The sequence below is a fragment of the Perognathus longimembris genome, chromosome 9 (genome assembly GCF_023159225.1).
Source record: "Perognathus longimembris pacificus isolate PPM17 chromosome 9, ASM2315922v1, whole genome shotgun sequence".
Classification (NCBI taxonomy): Eukaryota; Metazoa; Chordata; class Mammalia; order Rodentia; family Heteromyidae; genus Perognathus; species Perognathus longimembris.
The window spans coordinates 44,582,101-44,603,749 of NC_063169.1; the positions used below are offsets into that span (position 1 = coordinate 44,582,101).

The 21,649-nt window shown below is 34.6% G+C and overlaps 1 protein-coding gene across 1 annotated transcript in view; it reads left to right on the forward strand.

Moving 5' to 3' along the window:
* Positions 1-21,649, forward strand: part of Nkain2 (sodium/potassium transporting ATPase interacting 2) — a 922,696-nt gene that overhangs the window by 409,454 nt on the left and 491,593 nt on the right. The window contains exon 2 of the mRNA XM_048354015.1: positions 2,548-2,685. Within this exon, the coding sequence (XP_048209972.1) occupies positions 2,548-2,685 (138 nt within the window). The remainder of the gene's footprint in view (positions 1-2,547; positions 2,686-21,649) is intronic.

Genomic DNA, 21,649 nt, shown 5'->3' on the forward strand with positions numbered 1-21,649 from the left:
CTCTGCCACTTGAGCCATAACGCCACTTCTGGCCGTTTTCCATATATGTGGTGCTGGGAAATCAAACTCAGGGCTTCATGTATATGAGGCAATCACTCTTGCCACTAGGCCATATCCCCAGCCCCTGTCTTAGATTTCTTAATCTATTAGATTGGAAAATTCTATTTACTTAACCAGGTTTTCACAAGACTAGGGAAGTATCTCGAAGACATTAGGTGCTTAAATATTCTTCCTCCTGGAAGGAAATCTTAGGAAAAACTAGACTACTCCCATATATAATCATTTTCCTGATAGTCCCTGAATCTTTTCAGAATATATTCATTTCTTCAGTGCTTATTCTACTCTTGATCTTAGCCAAAAGGCCTAGAAGAGATCTGTGCTTATTTTCAAGTATACAACTTTGGATAATGCTCTCTGAGATGAGCAGTGGGAACAATAATCAAAAAGAAAAGGTAGAAATCTATGAGAAGTTATACCTAAACTTAATCTGCATTATCTCAGAAGTAAGAAACTATTAGTTCTGTCATAAAAAGTGCATGATAAAACACTGGTAAAATTTTATTTTAACCTTGCGCTAACAGCAATTTCATGTGTTTCATACTTTAGACTATTTTCCTGCTGGCTCCCTGCAGTTATGATGATTTTTTTAAATTTATAATGTTTAGATCTTTCTTGCTGCCATTTTGCATTCCTATTTCCTGTGTATTCCAACGGTAAAGAAAGGAGAGTTCGATGTTGGGAGGAGTTTTGTACAGATGATTAGCAATGCAGCTTTCAGAACAGCTACTTAATATTTTGTAAAATTCTTGTGATACTGTGTGATCGTACAGATGGATCTCATTTATACCAATATATTCATGTTGAATACATGAAATAGTTGAAAGAGTATTTTAGTCTTTTCAAAGGTAGCTGAAGGTTTTTGGGCCTGAGCTCTATCAAGTCAGTGCCTATTAATCAATTAAAATGTTGTATTGCATTGCTGGGATTTTGATGAGTGCCATGAATTTAGCATAGACAGAATAGAATGAACGGTTATCCTTCTTTATCTTCTTTTTTAATCACTGCTAAGGTAAGTAAAAAGAAAATGAACATTTGGCTAGGTTGGACAGTGACTGCTAAAGCCATTCCATGGTACATAGTGAGCCTTGGGAAGTTGAAGTGTTATTCAAACAGCTGTCAGGAATTTATTTTGTCTTTCAGTGCCTGCCTGATGGGGAAATGTACTGCTCAGCTAAAGAACTGCAGTGGGAATAATGATCATTTGAGAAGTCTCCAAACTGAGCCTCAGATATTTAATTTAAAAGCACACTGCCTATATTGAGAGCCAGTATTTCCTTTTGACAAGAACTATCATTAAAGCATAGTAGTGAAGTTAGTAACTTAGGGGTTTTAAAATCATTTTTCTTAAAAACCTGGCTAGCAGAGGATGCTGAATCTTGGTGAGGAACATCAAGTCTTTTCATAATATTTTTTCTCTGAACAAACAGTTTGTTATCATTCCACCTGCAGGCGGGGAAGATGAAAGCCAACAGGCTTCTTTGTGGGGTTAGATCCAATGGGAGACTCGCCAACTATCTCAATATCACTTCCAAATATGAAGTGATGGTCAGAACTCCCAGCCACCTTCATTTTGTTATTGCTTGGGTTTTGATTGGTTTGGTTTTGGTCTTCTCACTAGCACATTTTTTTTTTTTTAATGCCAGTCCCGGGGCTTGGGACTCAGGGCCTGAGCACTGTCCCTGGCTTCTTTTTGCTCAAGGCTAGCTCTCTACTTCTTGAGCCACAGCATCACTTCCAGCTTTTTCTGTTTATGTGATGCTGAGGAATCTAACCCAGGGCTTCGTGCATGCCACGCAAGTACTCTACTGCTAAGCCACATTCCCAGTTCCTCACTGGCAAATTTTTATGCTTATCTTAGTTATAAAATTCCGAGCACACATGAAAGTAAAATATGTTCCACCTTAAGCAGCCCTTCTTTTGTAACTGTCATTGTGGGACAAAAGGTCATTTTTGAGTCATGATCCAAGATTTAGGCCTAGAAGGACCCTCATACCTGTTGAAAGTCTTCACTTGCCATAAGGAATCAGATATTCAAAGAGAAATAACTCTTTCCCAACAGCATTGACACTGCCGGGCACAAACTATATCTAGAGTTCTCCCCAGAGAATTATGTAATTTCTCAATACCAAATGTCCTTTATTCTATTTTCAACCAAAATATAGACATATGAGAAGATCTTACCAAGCCTTTCATGTAGACTTGCCTAACTGGTTGATGGCACAGGGTGTTGACAGATGATATCTTGTGGATATGATTTGATGACATAAAGAAAATTATCTCAGAAAGACTTGTGGCTGTCTCTAGATCTCTATATCATTTTCCTTTAAAATATCCTAGGAGCTGTCATTCTCACTCTTAATGACAAATGCCAACTATATTGTCAGAGTTCTAATTGCTACTTATAACTATAGTGTGATTCCTTTTTTCTTCTCATTGCTGTGGTGTTTCTTGTGGGCACTCATCTGTCCATTCTGTTTTCTGTTCTAGGTTTCTGTGCTGGAAAGGCAAATATTTGACTTCCTTGGATATCAGTGGGCACCTATCTTAGCAAATTTTGTACATATTATTATCGTCATCCTTGGTTTATTCGGAACTATTCAATATAGACCTCGTTACATTACAGGAGTAAGTACCTTTCTTCCCATTTTCTATTTCATTTGAAAAGAGAAAAGTGTACCAGTATCCTAAAAATGATGTGTTCAGGGCTGTGTGTTTATTTTCATAGCTTCATGTTGCATCAACAGTGATTAAAAGTGTCAAGTTCAAAGAACTTGATAGTGAATGTAATCAGATTATGCTTTCATAAATTGTACTTCCAACAAATAGCCTTCTATAATTACAAGAAGATTCAATTTCTAATTTGTAAAGTCTCTGAATTAACAAATTTTAATGAAAGATTCCTCCCTCATTTAAAAGAATTGTGTTTTTAAAATTGAATGCATAAAATATGGATAATACACATTAGGGTTAATGTTTGAAATATTTGGAAGCCAGAACATTCTGGAACATTGTCTCTGTGCTCTCAGTAATTCTTTTTTGGCTCAGAGGAAGTATTTTGCATTCCTACTGAAGTTAAACTTACTTAACATAAAAGTGAAATCCAACTGTGTTCCAGTTGCTATGGGAACCATAACTTAGGCTTTTTTATTTTTTTTTTTTAACTTTTGTATGTGCCTTAGATCTCAGCTATCGCTCTTCATTAATGTGGATATTTTTTCCTTCCATTTCATCATTTTTTTCCTTTTCCTTCTTTTTTTGACAATAGCTATTTCTATTAAATTTTAAAGCAACTTGGTGGCATTTATGTAAGTTAGTTCAGTTAAAGGTCTACGTTATTCAACACAACCCAGCAGGCCTTCTCAGGTTTCCTGAAGCCCTCTTTTTACAAGAGGTACCCTCCTCTGGCCTGTTCTCTCTGTAATCCAGAATCCTGGTGAAGCTCACCAACACTGAAACAACCAGGAATTACTGGACATAAGGGATGTACTGTGGCTAAGGAAGACTGTGGACCCCATAGTCTTTTCCTCCAGGGCATGTCTGGATACCATAGCATGTCACTTCTGAGGCTAGGCCATCCTCTGAATCTAATAAATGCTTCTGTGTTGCAAGTTATTTTCAATGTGCAAGTCATGGCCATGTTTTCCATTTTCTGATATGACTGCAATTGGTGGGTAGGCAGCATAGTGGCCATGATTGATTCTTCTGAAGTCTTAATAACAAGGGTGAAATCTTAGATCTGCCAAATTCTGTGTGATTTTTCTTTACAAATTTACCAGTTGTCAGTTTTCTAATCTTTTTCAGTCTCTAAGTCGTAGTGTAAAGGAGTGACCATGCAACAAAGCAGTTTATGAATATAATGTATCTGGGTCAATTAAAGTAAAAACTGTATTAGTTAACAATGGTTGTAATTAGATGATGTATGTTAGCCTTTAATGAAATATTCCTGAATAACCTTTTCTTTTTTATTAGATTTTTGGTCCTCTTTATGATTTTACTGATCACATTCAATATTTCTTAGAGGAAAGATTTTCCTCTTTATTCCAGATATCCTTGACTGTGAAACCTAGGCGTTCCTGGAACTCACTATCACTCTTCCTCAGCTATCCAAGTACAGACATTACACTGCTTACTCACTGTGCCTGGGTCAACTTTATTCATATGAAATTTGTCTGAGTATCATTGCATAGACACCACCTCAACTTTATTTCTGATAAAAATAAAATCTACAAGTGGATAAAAATAGGTGAACAGTTTGGAATCTTGCAAGTTCCTCTCACCAAATAAGGAGATATTTAGTCTTATCACAATGCTTCATATTCAGAAAGTACTAAGTAAATGCTAGCTATAATATTTTCTTTATTATTTTATTTAAAAAAATAATGAGGCATAGCACTAGTTTAAAAGGAAATTTAAATCAGAGCAAGGTGTTCCAGGTCTTGGAAAAACTATTTCTATTCCATTTACTTATTTACTTATTTTTGCTTATGTTTTAGCTTGTTTTTGTTCTAGTCTTAGGGCCTGAACATAGGGTTTGAGTACAGTCTTTGAGCTTCTTTTTTTTTTAAAGTTTTTATTATAAAACTGATGTACAGAGAGGTTACAGTTTCACACGTTAGGCATTAGATACATTTCTTGTACTGTTTGTTACCTTGTCCCTCATACCCCACTTCCCCCTCCCCCTGTCCCCCCCTGAGGTGTTCAGTTCACTTACACCAAACAGTTTTGCAAGTATTGCTTTTGTTGTTGTTTCTCGTATTTTACCCTTTGTCTTTCAATTTTGGTATTCCCTTTGAATTTCCTAATTCTAATACCAGTACACACTTTTTCCCATACACTCAGATAAGATTACAGAGATAGTGTAGATACAATCACAAGAAGGTGATACACGAACATCATCAATAGTAGAAACTACAGATACACATGGGATGTTGAAAGTAGTTACAACTCTGATATAACAATCATTTTCATAAAATGGTGTTCATTTCTCTTAGCATCATCTTATGTGTTCATAAGGGTATAGCTATTGGGCCTTGTGATGCTCTGTTATGAATTGCCTAAACCTGTACTAATTATTCCCAATAAGGGAGACCATAGAGTCCATGTTTCTTTGGGTCTGGCTCACTTCACTTAGTATAATTTTTTCCAAGTCCTTCCATTTCTTTACAAATGGGGCAATGTCATTCTTTCTGATAGAGGCATAAAATTCCATTGTGTATATGTACCACATTTTCCTGATCCATTCGTCTACGGAGGGGCATCTGGGTTGGTTCCAGATTCTCGCTATGACAAATTGTGCTGCGATGAACATTGTTGTGCTGGTGGCATTACTGTGATTTTGTTTGTGGTCTTTTGGATAGATACCCAAAAGTGGGGCTGCTGGGTCATAGGGGAGTTCTATATTTAGCCTTCTGAGGAATCTCCATACTGCTTGCCAGAGTGGCTGAACCAGTTTACATTCCCACCAACAATGAAGTAGGGTTCCCTTTTGGCCACATCCCCTCCAACAATTGTTATTATTAGTTTTCTTGGTATATGACATTCTTGCTGGGGTGAGATGGAATCTCAATGTTGTTTTGATTTGCATTTCCTTTATGGCCAGTGATGTAGAGCATTTTTTCATATGTCTCTTGGCCATTCTAATTTCATCATCAGAGAAGTCTCTTTGTAGGTCTTTAGCCCACTTGATGAGGGGGCTATTGGTTCTTTGTGGTTTTGTTTTGGAAGAAGGTAGTTTTTTTAGTTCTGCATATATTTTAGAGATGAGGCCTTTGTCTGTTGAATGTCTGGTAAAGATCTTCTCCCAGTCTGTGGGCTTTCTGTTTATCTTGCGAGGTATGTCCTTTGCAGTGCAGAAGCTCTGCAGTTTGATGCAGTCCCATTTATCCAACCTTTCTTTGATTTGTAGCCTTTCTGGGTCTTTGTTAAGGAAGTTCCGTCCTGTGCCAAGGAGCCCAAGTGTTTCTCCTACTCCTTCCTTTAGTGTTTTCAGGGTGTCTGTTTTGATTTCAAGGTTTTTAATCCATTTGGAATTGATTTTGGTGCAGGGTGATATATAAGGATCTAGTTTTAGTTTGTTGCATGTGTTGAGCCAGTTTTGCCAGCACCACTTGTTAAAGAGGCTATCTTTCTTCCATACTATTGTTTTAGTTTGAGCTTCTTTTTGCATAAGATTAGAACTCTACAAATTGAGCTACAACTCAATTTCTGGGTGTTTTAGTAGATTAGGAGATGAGTCTCACAAGGTTTCTTCCTTGAGCTGGCTCTGAACTGTGATCCTCAGATCTCATCCTTCTGAGTAGCTAGGATTACAGACACAAGCCAGCATCATGCAATTTATTTTTGTTCTTTTTGTTACAAGAACTCTAACAATCAAGGTTTTCTAAGTATCAAGTTATAAACTCTTCTCTTGTATAAAAGACATACTTTTTTCTGATCTGAGCCACTTTTTCTTTCATGACACAAATTTAAAATGCCAAGGAACAGCAACAAGACCACTTAAGCTTTTGTTAAGATATGTCTGTTAGACACAAGTGGAAATTCTATAGGAACAGTATGTCTTAGACCTACAACCTTGGTTTGATCTTTTCTTGTAGGTAAGACTGATCTTTTCCATGAGACAATGTCTTTAAAATAATTTCTACCTGGAGATGAGATGAATGAAAAAATTCTATATTTTAGCTCAAGTAGTTCAAGTTGGAAGTATTGCCAACAAATCCTGCTTGAAAATTGATTCTTCCTTTAGTTTATCTCTCATTTGTAATATGGCACTACATATGACTAAATGTTGACAAATAACTCTATCAAACATTGCTTGGGAATGGTCTTAAGCAGATCAACAAGTCCATAGGCATATTAACTACCTCCACAATTATGTCAAGATACCATAAAAATTGTTCTAAGTTATTATCTTATGTTACCTTCTCACTATTCCTCAAAAAACATTTTTATTATCTTGCAACTTCTACTAACAGTCTATTTCTACTGTATGGCCAAAACCTGTCAGAGTTTTCTAAAACCCAGTACTCTTGTATTTTGGGTTTCTAGTGTGGTATCACTCATTTTCTATATAATATATTTTCTCATTATCTATTTATGTATAGTTGAAGGCAGAAAACAAGGGATTCTAGAAAAAAACATAAAAATGGAATTTCAGTTTAGCTAAAGATGACAAAGGCAATTAAAGTTAAAAGAATAGAAAATTGAATCATAAAAGACAGAAATTTCACTCAATGAAGGATCTGAGTACAAAGAAAAATGCATAATTAGGGCTTGCTGAAACTGACAATTACATATTACCACAGCTAGGGAATATCTATCAGTGTTCTCTATTGAGATTTAGAGTGAAATTGGAGACTTTACAGTGAAACCCATTTTCCTGTCCTCTAAAATGTCAGGCCTTTTGTGACTTTTTTGTATTTGGCATGCTACATTTTTATAAAATTATTCAAGATAAAAGCAAACCAAAACATTCGCAAATTCATGATTCAAAACTAAACATTTTGCATCTTTACTTCATATACAAACAAATGAAACATATCTGGTAATGGTAACTATTATAATATGTTCCTCTTTTTATTTAACTAATTTGATAAAAAAAAATGATTGAATATGCCTCTAGTCTCCTTTTCCTTTGCCCGTAGTAGTGGAACTCAGGGTCCAGGCTTGCAAGCAGACCCTCCACCCAGTCAGCCATGTTCCCTTCCCTTTTTGTTTAAGTTAGTTTGGGGATAGTGTGTTACATTTTATCCTGGGAATAGCCTTTGTCCACAGTCCTTCTACCTACAGCACCCCACGTAACTGGGATTACCAGTGTGAATCTCTCACACCTGTAATATTGGTTAAAATGAGTCTTGATAGCGTTAGTCCAGAAGATATGCTACCGATTTCTGTTTCCAGAATAATTGGTATGACAAGCATGTAACACCATAACAGGCCCCTCTATTAAAGAAGTTCTTTTTAATTAAATATGGTAATTTCTGATTATTGCTGAAACACTAATTGTCCTACACAATTAATGGCCCTTAAAAGCAAATGTGCTTCCAGTGTTGCCAGATGTTGGAATGTTGATCTGTAAGTCGACATGAATCCTCTTACTCTCCAGTAAAGCAAGGTCAGTTTCACACACTTATCACCTCATTTGACTCTCTTAAAATTTGCTTCTCTGTAGTTGACATGCTTGCAAGTCATGGAAGGAATGGAGAGATGCCATCACCAAACTCAAAAATCCCAAGACCCAGGTCTCTTTGGAAAATGTGTATACACCTTAGTGAATCTTTAATAACAATCTCATATATATAATTTGCATTGGAAGGAGACAGAAACTTCCAGTTTAGAAATTTATCACATGATAATAATGAGCCATGATGTCGATGTTGTCATTTTAATTGCTCATTGAAATCAGGTTTCTGTGGAACACATAACCAAGCACCAGCAATGGGGAGGATTTTTATGGTATATTTACAGGCCATGTGATTTTCCGGTTCTTGTAATTGTTGGTCCCTAAAACTGATTGCATACTTTCAAGTCACTTCTAGGAAGTTATTAATCTATGTTCAAGTAGGTGTTTTTCTACTTTTATCCAGTTTTTCTGGGAGAAAAAATATAAAAACTATTACAGTGAATGCATTAAAAAACATGTTTTCTGTGTTCAGGACACAAAAATAAATGTAGATTAGAGAAGAAGAGACTTGAGATAGTAGTAAATTAACAATACTTCTAATGACTTAGAGTAGTTGTGGAAATAAGTATTTTCCCAAAAGCCTGGGAGGGGAAAAATATCATTAACAAGTTTAATGGATTTAGCCTATATTCCTCAAATAAAGGTAATAATGCAACATTGTGAATGCAATTTATTTTCAAAAAACTGTGCACCCTTGAGGAATTATGAGCCATTTATGCTACAAGAAGATACTTTGTGCTCTCCTTCTCAGGCTGTAACTAAAGATTTATAGAATGTGGTACACATATATAATTACATTTTAGCAATCCAAATACATATTTATAAATGATCAAATAATTTTGGAAGTAAATTTTAAAGAAAAGACATATTTTGATGACATGTTGTTTAAATATTAGGATATGTTTTTCTAAAATAAAAATAATTCCTGCACATACTTTTAAGCATAAAAAGTAAGGTGGGTTTATAATAAAACAAAAGTTTCTTTGCCACATTCTAGCTGTTTTTAATCCTCTACTTTCAAAGTTATTTCCAAAGTGTGTGTATGTATATATATGGGTGTGGGTATGTGTCTCTAATTCTTAAATTTTCAACCAGACTTTTTGAGCTTTAGATACCATCTAGAAAAGAGTACAAATCCTTATACTTATATACAAATCCTTATATTTTACCTTTAGATCATACTTTATTTTTAAATTTTTCTTTTTTATTTTTCTTTTTAAATTTTTCTTCTCATGTTTTGATTGCTTCTTTTAAGACAGGAGATTGTTTTTAAGTACATCCCAAATATATATTTGACTATGTCCACTGGTTGATATTCATTCTTAAATTCTTACAAAATTCCATCATTTTCCTGTATGAATTTAGGCCTTTATCCTTATATTTGAGTGTGATTTTTATCTGCAGCTTTTTGTTTCAATGGTATGTTCTAACTCAGAGTGTTTTTCCCCAGAACGCTATCCCTTTGCTCCTATTTAAAATGGCCTTTTTTTCTAAGTCTGTGTTATATATTTCTCTTCCTGACTTTGCTACCCTGAAGTAGAGTCATGCTATCAAAGTTCCCATGTATTTCCTTTCTAGCACTTTTCAAACAACTTCCTGAGAATACAAATTTACGAGCTAAACTTTTCCTTTTTTTGTTTAATTTAATTTTATTGTCAAGGCGATGTACAGAGGGGTTACAGTTACATAGATCAGGTAGTGAATACATTACTTGTTACCCCTTCCCTTAATTTCTCCCACCTTTCCTTTCCTCCTCCCGGCCCCAGGTTGTACAGTTAATTTCCAACATATTGTCTTGTGAGTGTTGCTGTTGCATTGGTTCACCATTTGTCCTTTGTCTCATCAGATTATTCTTCTTGCATTTGCTAGATATTAAATTCAGAGGTAATTTTTATATTTTTCTTAGAGCACTGAATGATTATGATATTTTAGAAAGCTGTTACTGATTCAAGTCTGATATCAATCTATAAATAGCCTTAGAAGAAGTGTTTGAAATATTTATTATAGTATTTTGTACATTAATATCTCAAATTGAGGTGTCTAAGTGGGGATTTGTTTTAAAAATTTATAAACCTTTCTGTTTGAGCTTGTACATGCCATCAACTCAAAAGTTTGCATCTTCTATTTAATGATACTCTTTGCTTTTGAACATCTACCTTTGTTGCGAAAGACAACTTCACTAACTACTATATACTGTGCCTTTTAACTCATTTGCTATAAAAGTCTTAGTGTTAAAAGTCTTAGTATAAAAGTCTTAGTATAAAAGTCTTAGTGAAATTTACCTGGCTTATTCAAAAATATTAGAGGGTTATCCATCCATGCTTTCTATCCAATTTAATTTAGAACCTATGTAATTCTTTCTGGAATTTCAGCCTTATTTTTGCTCTTTGTACTCCCAAACAGAGTCTAGTTGTACAATTTTTCTCATTCTACATATGAACCCAAATGTACATTGTCTCTATTGCAAATGTTTTGTTGTTAATTTAGTACTGCACATATTGTATGCCTGGTTTTTCTTTTGAAACAAAAAATATATCAGTAACTTTTACATTGAATTAAGCACATCTTAATTTGGAGATGTTTCCTTTTAATGAGTGAGGGCTGAGAAAATGAAACTGTTACACCAATGTGGGAGATCTAGTGGCTTTAAATATCCATCAGTTGCTCTGGTTATTCATGGTCCAAGACTGCAATCCTAGCTACATAGGAAGTTGAGACATCAATGATCCCTCACTAAAAGCAGCTTACATGTTTAAAGGGGAAGAAACAATAATGCAATAAAGAATAGGACAGAATTTTATATAGGTTATAATAATGTACACAGAAATAGTTAAGCAAGTTAGCCAGGAATAGAGAAGATTCAGACAGTGCTTTAATGACATATAAGCTGAAACTCCGAGTATTGATAGCTTACCTTAGATTGTCATGATTGCTGCACAGAGATTCGTTGGGTGGTAAGACTAACTTTGTAGTTAGGAATTATAAGGAAATTGTACTTGATGGGCTAAACTATTTATTAACTTTAGATGATTGAAAAGTTTTCCATAGGTTATGATCCTGTGTTGATGTCAACACAAAGGACAGGTCATATAAAGTCAAATATGTTGGTACAAGTATTCCAGAAGAGAATAGGCAAAGGTGGATCCATTTATCAAGGCAATGATTAAGAGGAAAAATTAAGGAAAATGGTCGAGCCCATTTTGATCTTGTCAGTAACGAATAGGGATACATGAACTCTTTATTGATAATTTAATGATTTGTAACTGCTATTTAGGAAAAATTTATAAATATTTTTATGTGACACATTTTTTTCACCAGAAAGTAAGAACATATTTATTAGTTGATCTCAAGTACCTAGTAGCAAAACTGTAATAATACATTATACATTTCTAAAACAAGAGAAAATGTCTTGAGGAAAAATCTTCAAATACATGACTAGTCTATGTATAGTTACTGTGCACAGAGTTATCTGATATCTCAGATATACTTTTGGCAAAAATATAATTTTTTCTGAATAATTACTTATTTATTGTCAAAGTGATGTACTGAGGGGTTACAGTTTCATACATAAGGCAGTGGGTACATTTCTTGTACAATTTGTTACCTCCTCCCTTATTTCCCCCATCCTCCTATCCCTTTTCCCTCTCCCCCATGTGTTGTTCAGTTGCTTTATACCAAATGGTTTGGTAAGTATTGCTTTTGGAGTCATTTGTCTTTTTATCCTTGGTCCCTCGATGTTGATATTCCCTTTCACTTCCCTAGTTCTAATACCAGTATATACAGTATCCAGGGTACTCAAATGAGATACAGTGATAGCATAGGGGCAACCACATGCAGGGGATACAAGAGGATCATCAACACAAAAAAGCTACAGTTTCACATGGCATGTTGAAAGTAATTAAAACAGTGATATAACACTAGTTTCCATAACATGGAGTTCATTTCACTTAGCATCATTTTATGTGTTCATAAGGGCATAGCTATTGGGCTCCTGTTTATCAGGCACACTAGAGACATTCAGGGCATTCTGATCTTTATTATATGCAAAACAATTTTCTAATGTAAAATAAAGAGAGGCAAATTTTCATGGTGTAGTTTCTATGGGTTACTGATTGTCTTTTTTCAGTATGTGAGAGCAAAGGCAACATTTTCTATAGAAAAACATCACAATTGTGCTCTTGTTAGCCTGCTCTTGTATGCGGTAATAATTGTTTTGAGTTTTGTTTTGACCTGATCTGTTGTTTGGTCAGATACAAATCTTGTCTAACTACTCTATTTCATTTCAACCACCCACATCTACTGTCCTTTAAAATATTTTGTCCTTTAGGTAAGTGGCATCACTGATTATATGTATTTCTAGTATTCCACTCTAGCATCTGGAAATTGTTGACAATATGTATGAAAAGTTCAGTTAGGAATGATGTTATTTATTAGAGCAGGTATTATAGCTCAACAGGGACAATTCCTGACTAGAAAGCACAAGATCATGAGTTCAACTTCAGTAGCATCACAAAAAGGGTGATGATATTTGTGGAGAATTGCTCAAAGGCAAAATTGTCTACCTATTCTGCTAGAGCCTCAACCATCAATCCTTGATAAATGTTCTTATTTGTCCTTTCTCAATTTTGTTGTTTGAAAGGTGATATTCATTCCTAGAAGGTACTTTAACTATATGTCATCAGTTTAAGGTTAAGAGATTTTATACAAAATCTATCTATGGCATTCAATTTTTGATTATGAAGGTATATTGAAAGCTGCATTTATGTTTATGGATAAGAAAATTCTAGGTCGTGTTCAGGAAATACTGACACTTTGACTTTTCTCAAGGTTGGAGTGAATTTCCACAGTGGTTGGTAATGTAATAGTTTCAACTGATCCATGGGGAACCCATCCAAGATGTCTAGTCAATGACTAACCCTGCATATAGGTTCAAATCCCTAATAACCAAAAACATACATTTAGTTTTCCTTATTTCACTTAAAGCCAAAGCTTTAACAGCTTCTCTTCACACCCACCAAATTGTCACCATCACCATTCTTACTCTTGAAGTGTGTTACTTAAGAGCTAATTAAACCTAAGCTTTACAAAACTGTAGAAGTTCCCACTGAAACTCAGTTGAGTGACCAGTCATGGAGATGATTTATATCTCAGAGGAGATGCAATGGGATTCCATGACTACACTACTATGTAATATAAAACATGACCTTTTTTTATTTCTGTAATTTTTCCATTCAGTAGTCATTGACTGCTTGCTGTTTACAAGTAGCAAATCCAGTAAAATTGAAACTTCAGAAGGCAGGTGACTGTAATTTTAGGATGTAATATTTTAAGTTTTGACAAAAGAAATACCCAACTAAAATCATTATCATTTCAGTTTACTTAAAATGATGGTTTAATGTCTGAAGGGTATAGCTCATAGAAGAAGGGATACAGATACTCTGAATTTGATCATCATCAACAACAACACACACACACACTATCCATTTACTATACAAATATGTGTTTTATACTTACCTTGTGGTAGGTAGTTTTCTCGGCACTGTTGATTGACCACTGAAAAGAGTCCAAACTCTGATGCAACAGAGACAATTTATCAGCAGTTAAAATTTACTCATTAACATCAATCACCAAAGCATGATGGAATGATATGATAGTATCTTTATTTTATGCATATATCTTACATGTAGTAAGGAACTTTTATTATACAATGATTATTTAACCTTTAGACATGAGCAATAGCAACTAATAATATTCAATTAAGAGTAGCTAGCCGGGGCTGGGGATATGGCCTAGTGGCAAGAGTGCTTGCCTCCTATACATGATAGGCCCTGGGTTCAATTCCCCAGCACCACATATGCAGAAGATGGCCAGAAGTGGTGCTGTGGCTCAAGTGGCAGAGTGCTAGCCTTGAGCAGGAAGAAGCCAGGGACAGTGCGCAGGCCCTGAGTCCAAGCCCAGGACTGGCCAAAAAAAAAAAAAGAGTAGCTAGCCTGAAAAATTCTGAAAATGATAAGGACCATTGAGGACAGAGAAATTAAGAAAGATAGAAAAATGATTTGTCTACAGCACTCCAACATTCACACAATCAGAGTTGAGGAGCATATTCTTAGGACAGGTTCAAAAGGGCTCAATAGTATGTGCATATGATCATATAAAATAATGCTTATAAAAATGAACTCTAAGAAATGCAAACAAGAGGTGTTTTTACTATTTTTACTGTTTCCAGTTATTTATTTCCTCCAATTTATTCCCTTCTGTCACTGTTTTTTTTTTATTTCTGTTCCTGTTGTTTTGCATATAAGTTTATCTGATGTGGAAAGAGGAAGGGGAATCACCAAAATGGTGGGACCAAGAGTGAACAAATTCAGCAGTGATACTCAGTAGACACTATGTTGGAAAGGAACTTTAGAGCTTTTTCTGGGAGGTGGGGTGGGGAGAAGGGTAACAAAGTTGAAAAGTGGAAGAAATGTACTCATTACCTAACTTATGTAACTGTAACCCCTCTGGATATAACGTTGACAATAAAATTTAAAAGACATAAAAATAAAACCAAAACATACTGAAAACCATCATAAACAGAGATAATTAGATGATCATATTTTAAATATATTCCTATTTTGACGTACACGTTCATATCTTATTTTTGGTGCATTATGCATATTTTATGGTTATCTTTTTGGCTATTGTTGCATCACGAATTTCAGTTTCACATTGTCAGCTAGCTATTTCAATGAATCAAATCATTATAAGATCTTTGAGCTGTGTGTGTGGCCAGTGCTAAGACAATTACCTAAACAATATAAATAAAAAATAAAACATGTAAATGTATAATGTCTGTGATAAGCCTAAATTTTTTGTTACTTGTTTATCTTTTTCTGATTGGTTCATGTTCATAGATATTAGCTCATTTTAATGGTAATTGTAAAAGTTATTTACAGAGGTGGTATAGGTATATAAGTTAAGAAATTAGTATATTTTTGAACGGTGTGGCCCCTATTAATTCATTTTAATGTGATAAAAATAAATTTGTTTTCTTTCAGTTTGTGTGATGAATTTCTTCAAAACTATCTTATGCTATCTATTTTCTTTTGTGTACTTAAGCTGAAATGATTACTTTAATATTTTCTGATTAATTACATATTTAGAATTCTTTTTTTAACTTTTTATTATAAAACTGATGTACAGAGAGGTTACAGTTTCATACATTAGGCATTGGATACATTTCTTATACTGTTTGTTACCTTGTCCCTCATACCCCACTTCCCCCTCCCCCTGTCCCCCCCTGAGGTGTTCAGTTCACTTACACCAAACAGTTTTGCAAGTATTGCTTCGTTGTTGTTTCTCTTATTTTATCCTTTGTCTCTCAAATTTGGTATTCCCTTTGAATTTCCTAATTCTAATACTAGTACACACTGTTTCCCATACACTCAGATAAGATTACAGAGATAGTGTAGATACAATCACAAGAAGGTGATACACGAACATCATCAATAGTAGAAACTACAGATACACATGGGATGTTGTAAGTAGTTACAACTGTGATATAACAATCATTTTCATAAAATGGAGTTCATTTCACTTAGCATCATCTTATGTGATCATAAGGGTATAGCTATTGGGCTCTTGTGATCCTCTGTTGTGACTTGCCTAAACCTGTGCTAATTATTCCCAATAAGGGAGACCATAGAGTCCATGTTTCTTTGGGCTGGCTCACTTCACTTAGTATTATTTTTTCCAAGTCCTTCCATTTCCTTACAAATGGGGCAATGTCATTCTTTCTGATAGAGGCATAAAATTCCACTGTGTATATGTACCACATTTTCCTGATCCATTCGTCTACGGAGGGGCATCTGGGTTGGTTCCAGATTCTCGCTATGACAAATTGCGCTGCAATGAACATTGTTGTGCTGGTGGCTTTACTGTGACTTTGTTTGTAGTTTTTTTGGATAAATACCCAAAAGTGGGGTTGCTGGATCATAGGGGAGTTCTACATTTAGCCTTCTGAGGAATCTCCATACTGCTTGCCAGAGTAGCTGAACCAGTTTACATTCCCACCAACAATGAAGTAGGGTTCCCTTTTGGCCACATCCCCTCCAACAACTATTATTGTTAGTTTTCTTGCTATATGACATTCTTACTGGGGTGAGATGGAATCTCAATGTTATTTTGATTTGCATTTCCTTTATGGCCAGTGATGTAGAGCACTTTTTCATATGCCTCTTGGCCATTCTCATTTCCTCATCAGAGAAGTCTCTTTGTAGGTCTTTAGCCCACTTGATGAGTGGGCTATTAGTTCTTTGAGGTTTTGTTTTGGAGGAAAGTAAGAATTCTTTTATTTTTTAAAGAAGACATACTCACATATTGAACTAAATTAGTAATTTAGTGTTCTGATATTAATCCAGCTTCCATTATTAGACAATGGCTTATTTACTTATTCATTCTTCAACTGCTATGTTCTGTTTTTATTATTTCTACTTTTACATCTTTATTCAAAAATAACAATGAAATTTGACTTTTACTCTTTTGTCTTTTTTAATTAATCTTTTTTCTTTATTGTCAAAGTGTGGTACAGAGGGGTTACAGGTTCATATGTAAGGCAGTGAGTACATTTCTTGTTCAACTTGTTGTACAGTGTTCAGAAATTAAATTTGGGTGAGTTCTTCCTGGATTTTCAGAAGCTTATACACGAAGACAGTTGCGTATTCTAGAACTCTTCTATAAAACTGTCTTGTCTGGGTACTGTCATCAGTCGTACTTATTTAATTATCTCTCAAATCTGCCTTGAAAATTGTCATCTTCAAGTTTTTCACTATTGTGGCATGATTTTATAAATAAAACCTTGACAGAGCATCCATTTTCTGTAGCTTTTATTGACATTATCACAGTTCCACATACGAATCTATTTCTGTCTTTGTATTTAATACTAAGACTTGAACTAAGAATATTTGCTTTCTAGGTAACTATTGATTATTTCTGTTTTAGAACCTCATATATATATATATATATATATATATATATATATATATATCTGGAATAAACTCTTTTTACTGTACTTTGAATCTTATTCTGTTTATTATTATCTCTGAATCAAAAGAAAAGTGGTTGTAGGTTAAATCAAAGAGATCTTATTCTTAAAATTGCTTGCTTCCTCATCTACAGGAAAGAGGAAGAATTGGTCTACCTACAGCATGGGCACACACTTCAGGATATGTTCTACTTTTTAATTAAAAAGATGACAAATTGATAACATTAATTTGGCTCTTTCCTTGGCTTGAATATTATTAGCATGAACTGTTTCAAATAACAATTATAAATTATTATATTAAATGTTTTAACTGCATAAATGATTACAGCCTACAGATCTTTAATTCCGAAATTCGTTAGAGCATTTAATTTTACTATGTCATAAAAGTTGACACTAAAGGAACAATGTCTCTGGGTTTGTAATGACTACAAAAACCTCATTTGTGTAATGTTCTCTGTATTCTTTATTCTCAAATATTTCTGTTTAATAATACCACAAAAATATTCTGAGGTTGATTGACCTTTGAGAGTCAAGATGCATTTCAATTGCCAAGTTGTCTTCTTAGTGAAAGAGTTGTCACATTTTTTTTTGTCAGTTCTGTGTTCCATGCTGCATTTACAGCCATCTTGTCAGTATTTTTTGGATTGCCTCATCTGGGGATTCCATGAATGAGAAAGTGTTATCTAGACTCCACAGTTAAACTTCCATTTGCCTCAAACTGTCATTTTCTGGAGCACAATAGAATCCATTTCTCTCTTTCCACTTCTTTTTGTCTACTAAAGGTACCACTTGATTTGAAGGAATCTTGTAAAGGAAATGTTTACTGAATTTAAATGTATCTTCTCGTGACTTTCTTTTATGAGGACTGTCAAGAACTGAGAAATGGTATGAATGTATAAGAAGGTATCTTCGGGAAGAAAAGCTGTTTGCTAAATCATTTCATTTTCTAATACTGAAAAATTAGAACTAAGAGACATCTTATTTTAATTATCATTGTTTTAAATGTTAGTACTAGATCATAGGTTTCAGTGCTTACATTTACATTTAAAATTGTATTTTCTGAGGAGTTTGTGTCTAAATTTTCATAATAGGGTAAACTTATAATTTATCACAATAATGACTTCATCTCAAAAAATTGTATGCTTCATACAAGTCTATGTTCTTTTCTTACTTTTGGTATTATGGTGGTGATTACTTTTATCTGGATTATTTTGATGCAGGAATCTCAAAGCCATAAAATACTGAACGGAGAGTTTTATTTTTTTTATTGTTTATTGTCATAGTGATGTACAGAGAGGATACAGTTTCATATATTAGGCATTGGATACATTTTTTGTACTCTTTGTTACCTCCTCCTTCATTCTCCCTTCCCCTTCCCCCTTGCCCTCTCCCCCCCATGAGTGGTTCAGTTGGTTTACACCAAACAGTTTTGGAAATATTGCTTTTGTAGTAGTTTGTCTTTTTATCCTGTGTCTCTCTCTCTATTTTGGTATTCCCTTTCACTTAGTTCTAATACCAGTATATACAGTTTCCAGTGTACTCAGATAAGATACAGTGATAGTGCAGGTACAACCACTGGAAGCGGATACAAGAGGATCATCAACAATAGAAGCTATGGTTTCAGCCACTCTGGAAAGTGGTATGGAGATTCCTCAGAAGGCTAAATATAGAGCTCCCCTATGACCCAGAAGCCCCACTTTTGGGCATCTACCCAAAAGACCACAAACAAGAACACACTAATGCCACCAGCACAACAATGTTCATCCCAGCACAATTTGTCATAGCTAAAATATGGAACCAACCCAGATGCCCCTCAGTAGACGAATGGATCAGGAAAATGTGGTACATACACACAATGGAATTTTATGCCTCTCTCAGAAAGAATGACATTGCCCCTTTCATAAAGAAAATGGAATAACTTGGAAAAATTATACTAAGTGAAGTGAGCCAAACCCAAAGAAACATGGACTCTATGGTTTCCCTCATAGGGAATAATTTGCATAGGTTTAGGCTAGTCACAGCAGAGGATCGCAAGAGCCTAATAGCTATGCCCCTATGAATGCATAAGATAATGCTAAGTGAAATGAACTCCATGTCATGGAATGAGTGTTACATCACTGTTGTAATTACTTTCAACATGCCATGTGAATGGAGAGTTTTAAGTTCCTGATCCGATATCTATTTCTTTTCTTTTTCTTCCATCCAAGTCCTAGATTCAAACTCATTCTCTGATGCTTTACACTCTGATGCTTTTCACATTATCAGACACCCTACCTACTGAGACATGCCCTCAGACCTTCAGCCCCACATCTATAGTGTGGACAACACTTATTTACACATTTTTCATTGGGTATGTTCCACCAGTGTAGAGTGAGTGGTAACACTTGCCCCTGTGAGGATGAGATATAGTGAGGAAGAGGCTAAAAATGCTCAGACCATTTTAACAAGCTTATTATTATTTTATTCAAGGAAACAATATCACTTGTAATCTCTGCTGTTCTCCATTGTTATTCATGTATTAAGTTTGAAAGTGAGTGAGTTTCAGTAAAATGAGAGTGGCTATCAATCCTTATTTCCATGTCATAATATAGGGGATTTATGGATTTACAAGAATAATAACATATGCAGTTTGAACTCACCTTACTATTCATCTTTAAAAAACTAAAAAGAAATAAGATATGAGGGAATATTGGTGAGTTCATCACCTTGGTGTTGCCACTCTTTCTGTCATAGAGAAAATTCCAGATAATACTGTCTCCACTCCAAATACTAGGCCTCTCATTATCAAAGAAGAATATTAATTATTGTGCCATCCCATCTCATTTTCACTTTAAAACATCTCTATTTATATGAAAACATAGCATAATTCTTTTGTAATGTTAGAAAGTGTTTGTCTTTGTTTCATAGGTATACATGATTACATCAACTTGCTTTTTTATTCACACTGATCTCAGTTGATAAGAATTGACCCAATACTTCATATGCTGCAGTAGTATAAATACTATAGATATATTTTTGTATACACAGTTTTAGTTTTAGCATTTGTTTCACAGAACATGGCTGCTAATTAGAGAACTTAACTGACTAGCTTCTTGTTAGATAATCTCAACACACATTATACAGTGCTGATTTGAAGCTCTTCAAAGTACTTGTCTTTTTTTTTTTTTTAGCATGACTTCTGGGAAAGAAAGAGTCCATGCCAGTGATTTAGGCACATTTTATCACATGTATCATCTCACACATGTGTACACACAGAGGCACACACACCCACCCAATATATGATATACTAAATACACTCCCCTCATTTGCTTCTGCAGTTATTCAGATGTTTTTCACTAAAACTTTGAACCACAGATGACTTCTGAGCAAATTCTTTCCTTGGCCTTTTTTGTGTTACCATCTCTATGCACTAAGTGTTTCTGTTTACATGTTACTAAATATAGCACTGACATATAATTTTTACACTGGTACAATGGAACAACCACAACAATGAATTTCGAACACTTGCATTTCCAATTCCTCAAGGTCTATTAAATGAAATAAGTAGAAACATGGAGACAGGTTCATTAACTCTATTTGCACTCCTCTGTGGCTGCTCTCATTTCCTTTCCAATGAAAATATATTTGTCATTTTGTGATATTACCATGTCAACCTCCTCCAGTGTAGACACAGTTAATCCATACCCAATAATGCAACTGTTGCTGAATTACTCAGGTGATAGGAGATTTGAGATGTTTTGGTAGCTATGAAACTCTAGATCTTACTATTTTCATTCTCTTTTTTCCCCCTAAAGACACCTATAAAAGTTTTTATTCATGATCATCATCATCGCCACTGCTTAGTGGGAACTTTACCTCCATGACACCAAAGCTAAGTCAGAGCAGTTAATTCGTTACATAACAGCATCCTATTGTTTTTATGTTATGCTACTTGCTTCATTTGGGTTTGGGAATTAGACACTGTTTCTTCTCATTTTCCTTCTTTGTAAAATAATAAAAGTAAGATGATATCAAGCTGGTGAATCAGAAAAGATATTAAAGAAGCCATCATTCTGTTTGTAAGGAAACTAAAGTTTCCTTTTAAGGTGATTGGATATCATTCCATTTTTTGTCATTATAGGTTAGGTTCATTTATTTTCTTTTGACACTGTTTGCATTTTTAAATTTGTCCATGTTTAGCCTTGTTTTGACACATTCATTCATGTGTAAATTCACTTATAACCTTACTCTGTTCCAAAGTTAATTTAAGAGGATTTTCACAGTACAAACTAATCTTTTCAATTAGCTTATCCACTTGGATCCTTTGCGAGCCTGAGAGTATGTGTGGACCATGCAAGTCTGAGTTTTTACAAGTGACTGACTCTGAGAAGAGACATCGAGCTAGC